This window comes from Ctenopharyngodon idella, chromosome 15 (genome assembly GCF_019924925.1).
Source record: "Ctenopharyngodon idella isolate HZGC_01 chromosome 15, HZGC01, whole genome shotgun sequence".
NCBI lineage: Eukaryota > Metazoa > Chordata > Actinopteri > Cypriniformes > Xenocyprididae > Ctenopharyngodon > Ctenopharyngodon idella.
Window position 1 is genome coordinate 19,330,589 of NC_067234.1, and position 12,383 is coordinate 19,342,971.

A 12,383-nucleotide genomic window follows, 5' to 3' on the forward strand; every position below is an offset into this window, starting at 1 on the left:
CGAGCTGTCAAAGCTCCGCCCTCTTCTGGAAAGGGGCCGGGAGCAGCAGCTCATTTGCATTTAAATGGACACACAAAAACGTTGTGTTTTTGCTTAGACCCAAAAAGGGGCAAATTTGACAAGCTATAATAAATGATCTGTGGGGTATTTTGAGCTGAAACTTCACAGACACATTCTGGGGACACCAGAGAGTTACATCTTGTAAAAGGGGCATTATAGGTCCCCTTTAAAACAAGTTATAACTAATGCAAAAGCAGCCTTATTAAAATCATGGGTAAAAACACAGATGGAGCTGCCCCTTTTCTGCCCCTGTTTGCCATTAGTCGACACTGATTAATTTACATTTAGATTTATTTAATACAAATATTTAGATTTTATTTTCTTGCATTATTACCCATATCAAATACATTTTGAAGGTTAGATTGTGTGAATGTGAAAAGAAAACAAGCACCTGAACTACAGAAACAGGAACTCCAAAAACACCACTGTCTGAAATACTCCTGAAACCAATTACCTTTTAGCAAATGACTGAGTCCAATAAACCACTGAGACCTTGTGAACTCTTGACTGTATCTACTGTAACATGACCCACAGCCAACCAAGACCTCTGCAATTACGCTGCACAGGAGTAAATTTAGCTTCCAGTAGTCGAGTGAACCTGCACTGTTAAGTATACAGAGATGAATGTGAATAAATGTACCAGTTGGCATTTTATGCCAAAGACTGATCATCTTTTAGATTAAATAAGTATATTTATTGACATTGTGGGTATTGAAAAGGATGCCACTTTTTAAAATGTAGCAAGTACCCTTAAACATTTCATATTAATAAAAACAAAAAATAAATAAAATATAAACAATAATAATTATACATATGACGTAAATGTATATATTAGTGTTTATATACTGTATATATGCATACATATATGGCTTAATTGCAGTATGATGTATTCTGCACTTTATGCCCCATGCATGGAAAAACTATCTGCCTTAGTATATCAATAAATTTCCAGTATACTCACTCATAGAAGGAAGTCCATCCATCTTCATTGCTTTTGGTGGCCAGCAGACCTGAGCTTCCATGATAAGTCATCATGGCAATCTCTTGACCCTGGGCAGCAACACTCTTCAGTGCATTATTAGTTCCAATAGTGAACCAGAACGTCTGGCCATCAGGACACATCAGCCAGAGCGGCAATCCTGTTGTGTCTCTCCGAATGGTCACTTTGTTCTTATTCTTGTCTGTGATGCTGCTCAGGTCACCTTCGCCAGAGTAGGTCAAGTTGTACAGGTAGTCTCCGGTCGTCAGGCTCTGAGTGTAGATGTGACTACCGTTCACGTCAAACAGGTAGAGTTCGTCGTCAATCGGCGAAGAAACCTCATACATGTTGAGCGGGTTGAGAAATGCTTTATTCCTCCTGATATATCGGATACGTATGTTACCCAGGTCAGCGATGAAGAGCTCTCCATCGGGCGAAACCGCCAACGAAGAGGGTGCGTTTAGCTTGGCGTCTTTGGCGTAGCCGTCATCACCCGAATAGCAGTCGCAGTTAGCGTCGTTCTTGCAGTCGCAGCCACTGGGGGCACCGGCGACCAGAGAGATCTCTCCATTTGTTGAGACCTGTCGAACACGGTTGATCTTTTTCTCGTCTGACTCGGCGATGTAAAGCAAGCCGTTATGGGAGACAGCGAGAGCGTTGGCGGATTCCAAGGTGGCGTGGATTGCGACTTTGCTGACTAGAAAGTGATCCAGGCCGGGTACCTGGCAGTGCATCGGCCTCCCTGCCACAATCCTCACTTGATGGTTCTCTGAGATCTGCAGGACTACGTTGTTGTCCAGCACATAAAGGGAATTGTCCATTGGGCTGACGGCCAGGTCAGTGGGCCATTCTAGACGCACCTATGGAAGACAGGGGGAAAAAAATTGAAATAACACTAGTTATATGTTCCAAAATTAATTTTCTTTCCGAAACCAAAATGAAAGTTTTCATTCAGCCGGAAAACGAAATTAAAGTGTATTTAATAATCGATTAATTAAGCAAGTTTATTTAATAGCGTAATCAACACTCAAATAAAAAAGTTGTATATAAAAATTTAAATTGCACATAAGGAAGATTTATATAAACTTTTTAATGATATATTAATTCATTGTTGAAATATAAATGGTGGCTGTAATAAAAACTTGTTTTCCTGAAGGATTTATTCAAAAATACATAAAATATTAAAGAACAGGTTAAGTAAAAATTATTGCTGTCAAATTGATTAATCACAATTAATCACATCTAACATAAAAGTTTGCAAATTAATATGTGTGTGTATACACACACACTATTTACAAACTTTAATGTTAGATGCAATTAATCGCAATGAATCGATTTGACAGCAATAGTAAAAATTTGTACTGTCAAAGGTTAATCACACTTAATCGCATCCAAAATAAAAGTTTGTTTACATAATATGTGTATGTACTGTGTATATTTATTATGTATATATAAATACAAACACATACATGTATTTATTAAAGAAATATTTACATATGTACATGTATATTTATATATTTATTTATATAAATTTAAATATTTTAGATATAAATAAGATATTTTTGTTAAATATATACATGCATGTGTGTGTATTTCTATATACATAATAAATATACACAGTACACGCAAATATATTATGTAAACAAACTTATTTTGGATGTGACTAATTGCGATTAATCATTTGACAGCACTAGTAAAAATATAGTTAATATGTAATATAACGTATATATGGACATTGAATGTCGTTTCTGATGTAAATGTAACGTTACGTGACATTGTTTACAAGCTGTTTATTGACATCTTTCCACGGTTAAAACACTGATTGCACGATTACATGAGACAGGATACATTTCAGTAAGTTGTACTGTCTCTTTCAAAATACCTTATGATGTTCATTCATATTTATTTTGTGCTGTAACTAGTGGTAAAGAGGAAGAGATGATCTGTTGAAACCCAACCTAATGGAAAAAACATGAACATTCAAAACTTGAAGTACTAATGAGATTGTACGAATTCATACGCTTAGCCACCAATTTGCCATGCGTAAAATAGTTACAAATTACCATGAGATTGTGTTGTCTGTTCACACGCCACTACAGCGATCTCTCATGCCACTTTGAAGAATGTCAAAACAACATTGTTTGAATTTCTTTATAAAACTGATCATTTGAAAGCTGAGATGTTGTTTGTATTATAAGTAAAACTTATTGCGATTATTGGACGGTAGGCACTCTAAAAAATAATGTTTAATATTTTTAATATCGAAATGAAAATCGAAGTGTCCACACAGCTAACATGTTTTCCTGTTGTAGTTTATCCATGTTGTGCTTGTGAAATGGACACTGTCAAAACATGCCATCAGAGAAGCGCTAACTAAATATCGCTTTTAAAAATGTTTAATCTGAAACTTAAAATTCATTTTCAGTCAATTATTTTTATTTGCTGAAATTTCAGTGCATCACTAAGGCTAAATAATGTGACAAAGAATATATTTAATTTGTTACATCTGAAAAGACGTTTATCAAGGCAAGAAGTAAAACTGAAATACCAGACATCAATAATGGAAAAGCAAATACGACAGCACAAAAAAAGGTTTGAATAGGTCAGAACTGCCTCAGAACACAAACAGTTCTTGAATTAAGGCTGGTTCATCTGATAAACATGAAAGTAAAAGGAAGTTGAATTGGTGATAAGAAAGAGAAGCAGGGGAGAGAAAGTGAGTCAACTGATCAGATTAAACCATCGTGGTGAGGAGGAAATGGATGAGTGGACTTCCAAAACAACATATACTTTCACCGTATCTGTCACCCCTTCCCATGGATGTCTTTTTCTAGCTTTGGGTTATTAATTTCATAATGGAAAGTGACTGCAGCAGGGGAACAGGACCTTTGAAACAAAACATAGCACACTTATCAAACAGGACTGCTGCCTCCTGCCTGGCTGCCTAAATTATGACTTATTGTTCTGAAAATAATGCAGCAGGCTTTTAACACAAAAATGATTGAATCTGGTGAATTTGCACAGACCCTCTCTTCACTAGGGGACCGTAATCGCTCTCTTAGGGGCCGAATACGAACAGTCATATTTCAATAGTGTTTTTGGCACGCTAACAAGGCTGGCTGATTAAAAGATGCTTTTAATGCACTCCGAGAATAGACAAAAAAGCTACCAAGCTGAGCTTATTATTAAAAGTATTATACAAAAGTAGCAAAGTAATCTGGAGCCGTCGACTTGGACATGTGGGTTTTTATGGAGCAATGAGAAAAGCTAATGTAGTGCATTCAAAGTTTGCTGACTTTCTCATAATTGATTCCTAAATATGACTGTTTATAATTGAAGAGACAGACAAATGTTACATTGACATTTTCATCAGAGACAAGCAAACAGATGTGGCATTTAGATAAAAAAAAAGAAATGGCTACAAACCTCATTTTACAGACCGAGACATTCACTTAATAATAAAAAAGTATAATTCAGGATTAATACTTAATACTTCTTAGAAATTCTCTTTCATCCATTAATTCAACATAACTAGAAAACACTAGTTATTCAGAGCTGAATAATGGACTTTTAGTGAGGAGTTATGGGTAATATTTCTGCACGAAGCAGATGGTTACAGCACTGCACAGTATATTTCTTTCTATTTCTTAAAAGAGAAAACCATAAACAGCATGTATTATGGAACAATCCGTACAGTATCTGCATTTCAAACAGAAGTACGCTACATTTGTCACATGACAATGCTGCATGTTCAGTTTCGTGTTCAGTTATCTACTTGGAAATAAAAACTATCCTATTTTTAATGCAAGTCTGTGTAAATGTCTTAACTCCTGGTGGTATGATCAAATAACTACCAAAAAAAAAAAAAAAAAAAAATCCAGATTAAAAAACAAAAAACAACCCTAAAATAATAAAAACAAAAAACTAAAATCATGCAAATCTGTGTAAAAAAAATAAATAATAAAAAAATTAATAAAATAAAATAAAATTACATAACCAAAAAATTGTCAACTGCCAATAACAAATAACATACTGCGACCTAAAAAATGCATCGGAAAACAGCATTAAATAAAAATGGGGGAACCAGAAACGGATAACCGTTAAAAAAGCAAGAGCATGGCATATACTGTAGTTGGTCTCACAAGGGCATGGATTTCAGTGTCCAAAAAGATCCTGGACTGTCCGATAAGTCCTCAACAACATAAAACATAGTGCTCAATACAACACTCTGCCCTCATTCCTGGAAATGATGCTTGCAGCCTGAGCTGATCTATATCAAACTGCCTCGCGGACGCTGGTCTGCAGTAATCTATTGGCCACAGCCACTGCCATGGCTTAAGTAGCACCAAGCATTGATTTTAAGATATGATTAAGTCCCAGTAAGACCCGAAGAAAGAAGACTCTCACTGCCTAACTGAGTCACCGTGTTCTGTTCGATATCGGTCAGTGATATCTCCCCCGAGCTGAAACCTACAACACACACATGCGACATGATATCAAGATCTCTTATCAAGGCAGAGGAATTAATGTAATAAGACAAATCATGGTGCAGCAGTGGAGAAGTGGAGGTGGAGAGGGATGGGCCTTAACCAAAACCGAATGCCAATTTAATTTATTTAAGGGGGACCTATAATGCCCCTTTTACAAGATGTAATATAAGTCTCTGGTGTCCCCAGAATGTGTCTGTGAAGTTTCAGCTCAAAATCCCCCACAGATCGTTTATTATAGCTTGTCAAATTTGGATCTATTTGGGTGTGAGCAAAACCACACCGTTTTTGTTTGTGTCCCTTTAAATGCAAATGAGCTGCTGCTCCCGACCGCTTTCCAGAAGAGGGCAGAGCTTTAACAGCTTGCGCTTCGGTTGCTCAACAACAACAAAGCTGGAGAATCTCACGTAGCCAAAATGAGGATTGCCAGTAACAGTGTTCAGCCTTACATTGTTCAAACCAGAGTCGGACACTGATGGAGAGACTCAGGAAGAAGTTACAACTTTTAGAATGAAACTGGATGTTTCTGAACTGTTAATGGATAAATTTATGTAGTTGCTGAGTTGATTCAACTCATCGACTAGCATGTGCTGTCATGTTAATATTCTGTGCAAATCCTGCATTGAATTGACCCTCGTTTGTGAAGCAGTCCGGCGTAAAATGACGGCATGGTAAAAACACTCTATTACAACAACTCTTCCTCTTCTCTAAAGCAGCTCAACATGGCCACACCCCCTTTGTTGCGTGTTCAAAGGGGCAGGGTTTATGTAAATTTTAGGGTTAGTGATGTCACCAACCCGGGAAGAAGCTCGTTGTAGTCCCTACCAGTCATTTGTTGCAGTCCTTAAAAAGCGAATTCTTTAAAATAAAATATCTCTTTGCATTGAACTTTGAGAATCGTAACTTTGCAGATGTTGTTTATGTTGTTTGGATTTAGAAAAGTAGGCGTTTCATTTAGCTTGGAGGGGACAGGACGTTCTACTAATGTGCATTAAAGTAAACAGGGTCAATTTTAATTTCATGCAGACTTTAATGCCAATTTTACTGAAGGAACGAGAAAAGCTACCCAGTACCTTGTTGAGTATCTTTTGGAAAGCATTGCATTCAGTTTTAAAAGAGTACTTCATTGCCGGCAAAATGGGCTTTTAATAAAACTTGGCCGCCTATATAGTAGAAAGGTGAAATTTTTTGAAATTGATGCTACCTGACCAGGGCCAGTGCCAAGGGGTGGCATTCGCGGTCATGTCCCCCCCAAACGAGTGGGGTTATGTGCCCTGGCAGCAGCTCTGTACCTGACTAGAAAACAGAGAAAAAAAGGCTGTTGTCTTCCCTTTCCATGTTTTCTCCCCCTTCTCTGGTCTTCCCTTTCCCATAGGTGTTGCCGTCTAAGGCCACTCCCACCAGTCTGCTATGGATACGCTTACCAGAGTCAAATACTGCCTTGCTTTAGTAGGAAATACTTCTTAGCAAACTTTTAGTCAAAATGGTGTCGACTTGTATTGTTTCCGGGTGCAAGAATTCAAAGAGTAAATGTTAAACGGGAGTGAATTACGTTTTACCTACCCTTACAATAACTGTTCTGTTAATAGACCTGTGAGTCCGACTGTACGCGAGTGGGATACAAAAAAGCGGATGTATAGTCTGTAGTTTTCACCAAACTTTTAAAGTGCCATTTTTTATGTACAATTCTAATAATTTTTAAAAGAGAAGTATGTGTGATATTATAAATATGTTGTTTATATATATATATATATATATATATATATATACATACATACATACACACATATACATATATATATATATATATATATATATATATATATATATATATATATATAGCTTTCTGCGATGTATCGCATGAAAAAAAAAAAAAAAGGGACATTTTCCAGATGAAAACACACCAGATGAACAGATGTCTCGAGCTATCAGGGTAATTCTTTGTTTATTAAATCCCTTTTCTCCTCAACAGTAACGGCTAAATATTCAACGCCTGTGTATTTGAGTGGGGGGTCTGGAGGTGGGATTTGACACCCCTGTGAGTGACAGACAGGATGTATCATCTCTATTTCTCCGTCTACTCCTCACACTTTCACACACTAACAAAGAGAGAGAATAAACAGCTCACACCCTCGTAAATCCAACACTAGAACAGCTGCCGTTAAATCCTTCTACATACGCTGAAGCAGGCGTAATGAGAACATGCAGGCGTGACCTTGTCCGAAAGCATGTAAGCCAGCTTGCATCTTAAACAGCCTTTTCAAAAAGCAGTCCTTACTGTGACTTTTCTTATCAATTTTGATTCATGTCATAAAAGGGGAAAATAATCGCACACTTAGTTTGAAGACATGCTGTTTTGGACCAGCCGTTGCTGTAGATAACAGGGTTGTGCACCAATTCAAAGTAACTGAGGTAGCAAATAAGATGTAGAATTGACCTTTCGCTAAGCTCTGCCCACCTTAAACTCTTTAGTTGCTTTAAACACTGCAATGACCTGAATCAATATGTAAATAAATTAAAGATAAATTAAATCTTCAAAAATCTCTCAAAAACATATTATTTTTCTGAATATTATCCCTCTGCTCACAGTCTGTTTTTTTTTTTTTTGTCTGTACATCTTTACCCTACCCTTGTAAGTGACTGTGTGTTGTGCTTTTATGTTGATGATTATCTTGTCCTATTCCTATCTCTGTAAAGCGACCTTGGGTGTTGAAAGGCGCTATATAAATAAAAATTATTATTATTATTATTATTAAAGTTAAGATAACATTCTCAAACTCTCAACTACTCAAGATTCTTTTTTTGAAAGAAATTAATACTTTTATTTAGCAAGGTTGCATTAAATTAATCAAAAGTGACAGTAAAACATTTATAATGTTACAAAAGATTTTTATTTTGAATAAATGCTGATCATTTGAGCTTTCTTTCATCAAAGAATCCAGGAAAAAAACAAAAACAAAAAAAGTTTCCACAAAAATATTAAGAAGCACAACTGTTTTCAACATTGATATTAATAATAAATGTTTCTTGAGCAGCAAATCATCATATTAGAATGATTTCTGAAGGATCATGTGACACTGAAGACTGGAGTAATGATGCTGAAAATTTAGTTTTGATCACAGAAATAAATTACATTTTAAAATATATTAAAAACGAAAACTTATTTTAAAATGTAATAATATTTCACAATATTACTGTTAAATTGTACTTTTGATTAAATAAATGTAGCCTTGGTGAGCAGAAAATTAAAAATCTTACCCAAACACACCTTATATCGTTCTCTGGGTATCTTGTGTCACAGTTGTTAAGACTTATTTTGGATAATATTTTATAATATTATGTTTAAAACTACCCAAACACACAGATACTGTATCGACTAACTGTACATTAAATAAGATGGTGGATAGCAACAGTTGCTAAGGTAGGATTGATTGGTAATGTGTTAAGGCGGAGCTAAGGGTTAATTGCATTTATAATTATTTTTCATTTGAATTTAAGGAAGGACAGTAAAAAAAAGGGAATGGCACATTTTACCTACAGTATACAATGAAATATTCATTTACATTTTATTTTTCAATATGAATTATTCACAAAGCTTTATATGATATTTCCAGAAATATAAGTAATACATAATTAATGTTTGAAATGCCATATTCATACTGTAGAATTTTATTTAAAATGCAATATACTTCATTAAAAGTAGCTTTCATTTAAAAGACCATGGTGGTATTTTCCCAGAATGCTCTAATTTACCTCAAAACATTAAAAACTAAGGCATCTTTACACAGCTGATTTATGGCTGCTCTAAAACGGGTCTGTGTCTGCTCAGAATTCAGTGTAAAGACGCAATGCCGCATTAAAGCAGAGCTAAAATACGCCGGGTCTGACCCACCTCAGCCCCTAGTATCAAAGGCGACTCTCATACTGTTCTGGTTCAGTGTAAATGAACGCGAAATATAGCCGCCCTAAACTACGTCACTGTCATGACAACCAAAAGCATTCAGTCAGCTCAGGCGGCGCGAGATTCAAGAAGCAGGAGACGAAACATATAGGGCAAATAAAAAAAAAAAAATGTCTACCAACAAGGACAAGGGGGAGTGAAGTAAAAGAGTCCTGTACTCACATTGTGAAGCAAACCACCAAAATAACAGCAGAAAATCGTCGAGTGTCATCAATTGGCTTTCGCCGTTTGTAATCTTCCTATGAAGAGACTGTCAGATCAACGCGCTGCTACATTTCTCTCAGATACGGTAAATGCTTAACATAATTGGTGTCACTGTGATTGTGCATTGTTATATTATATTCCAAAAATCATTTCCTTGAGGACAATATTTCTCCTACACACGCGTTCTGGTGACATCTGCTGTCCTGCCTGACACACAAACGCTAGCATCATTTGTTGTTTCTGGCTCTTTGTTCGATCAATGTTCGATCTCTTAATCCGGTGGTGATCTACCTGGTGTAATGAATAATTTCTTTAGCATGTAGCATGTGTTCCAGCTGTAACAATTTTTATTAAGAAATAGAAAATAACTATCAGTACCACAGAATTATGACAAACATCAAAGCGTGAGATAGCACACAGAGTAAATTAATATAAAATTTCATATTTTTTTATTTCGAGTTTTATTTATTATTTCATTATTTTTTAAATTCATTTAGTTAAAACTGTAGTTTTAAAATAGTTATGTTCAAAGCATTGTTTCCCGCGATTTTAATTCCTGTGTAAATGCATTTATGCCGCTTCAGAGAAGCATTAAACAGTCTGTGTAAATGCACATTTTTGTGATTTTATGCCGCTTCAGAGTTGGTTTCTGTGCCGCTTTTTCTGTGTAAAGATGCTAAGTCAAACAACATGATGCAGGGCTTATAAAAATTGGAAAAACTAAGAATTTGTTTTGTTCTTTTAATTCAAATAATTTAAAAATTTTGTATTCAAGTATTTTTATCTTGTTTTCAGTACAAATATGTAAACATTCTTAAAATGAAGATATATTTTCTTGAGAGGTCAAAAACAATTCTTACTTGAATTAAGTTTATTTTTCTTACCCCACTGGTATATTTTTTCTTGTTTTAACTAGTTAAATTTTGACATATTTTTCAGAAAACAAGACTTCATTTCTCAGTAAATGTACACTGAAAAAAAAAAATGGTGTAGTATTTACTTCAGTAAACTTAAAAAATAATTACAAAGAAACCTTAAGTAACACACTGAATTAAACATGAAATTTTGAAGCAGAACGACTGAAATAGTATTTTCTTGTAAAACGTACTCCAATAATCTTTGTTTTAATTACAACTTTGAAAAATCTTTTTTTAAGGTGTATCTTGATTTAAGAACGTGATATTTGTAGTGGAAAGCAAAACAAAAAATACTGAGTAAGAAATCATTTTGCGCAGTGTTTAAATTCTGAATCCGGTACCTAACATGACCATCACTAAAGTAAAAAGACATTTCCATTCCTCCAAGAATGTGCATTAATCACCATATTTTCACATTCAGCAGGGGATGAGGAGAATATTTATTCTCGAAACTGAAGTAATAGTTGTGAAGAAATATTCTTGCCAAGTCTCAAATTCATAGTGCTCGTGCAGGGTGCCTTCGCTGCCCGAAAGGCAAACAAATTTGGAATATAATGCGAGGTGTGCTCTGAATGCAAGATCTGAATAGTAAGTGGGAAGGAATGAAGCCATCACAGATTTGGAGCCTCCAATGGGGTCTTATTGGAAGCGGCGATATCAGGACCTAAAGAGCATCACATGTTAATGAACTCAGCACCCGGCACCAAAAATATTATATTTTCTGTTGGCTCTAGGTGGGAATTGGCAGGCGGTGTATGAGAGGGAGGAAACAGGCTTCAGATGAGCCCTCAAAAGTGTGGCGGCAGCAGCAGCAGCAGCAGGCTTAAGTAATGCGGCGGCGTGTTTGATGCAGTGAGCGTGTGCTGCACATGAATTTTTAATGGATGCTTTTTACTGTCTGAGTGTCTTTGGCAGAAGCTGGTGTGATTTGTCATCATTGAGGCCGGGACTGCAGTGGTCTTTCTGTGAGTGTGTGTGTGTGTTTTCTCTGAGGTGCAGCTGGAGGTCGTCTCCCCAGTGCTCCACATCCTCTCAGCAAAATAAAGCCTCTCAGTCAGGCGGCGGAGGCATTACTGAGCAAACTGTGAGCTGGACAGATACATGTAAGCAAAACTAGAAGGTTGAAGGATGAAGAGAGTGCTGGACTACTGCAAGTTTTTTCCATTTCATACAGTTTATGATCTTCATACTGTGGTTTTGAAGAGTCATCAAAGACGATGTAAAGATGTAGCCCAAAGAAAATGAAGCCTATTTTTAGAATATTTTGTTTCAAATACATATTTTCATAAACATTACATAATGTTTAATGTAGTATACACGACTTCACATTTTTAAAGGGGTGGTTGATTATGATTTCACTTTTTTAACTTTAGTTAGTGTGTAATGTTGCTGTTTGAGCATAAACAACATCTGCAAAGTTACGACGTTCAAAGTTCAATGCAAAGGGAGATATTTTCTTTTTAAAAATTCTCTGTTTAAGGACTACAACAAATGGCTGGTTGGGACTACAACAAGCTTATGCAAAATTTACATAAATCCTGCCCCCGGGAACACTCAACAAAGTGGGGGGGAGGCCATGTTGGGCTGCTTTAGAGAAGAGGAAGAGTTGTTTGTTGCCATGCCATCATTTTATGCCGGACTGCTTCACAAACGAGGGTTAATTCAACACTGGATTTGCACAAAAGATTAACATGACGGCACATTCTAGTCGAGGAGTTAAATCAACTCCACAGCAACTTCATAAATTCATCCGCTAACTGTTCAGAAACGTCCAG

The 12,383-nt window shown here is 36.0% G+C and overlaps 1 protein-coding gene across 12 annotated transcripts in view; it reads right to left on the reverse strand.

Annotated features, from left to right (window-relative positions):
• Nucleotides 1-12,383, reverse strand: part of tenm4 (teneurin transmembrane protein 4) — a 262,005-nt gene that overhangs the window by 39,583 nt on the left and 210,039 nt on the right. For all 12 annotated transcript variants that reach the window (XM_051862025.1, XM_051862022.1, XM_051862031.1 and 9 more), the window contains one exon: nucleotides 1,022-1,899. In XM_051862025.1, coding sequence (XP_051717985.1) covers nucleotides 1,022-1,899 — 878 coding nt within the window. The remainder of the gene's footprint in view (nucleotides 1-1,021; nucleotides 1,900-12,383) is intronic.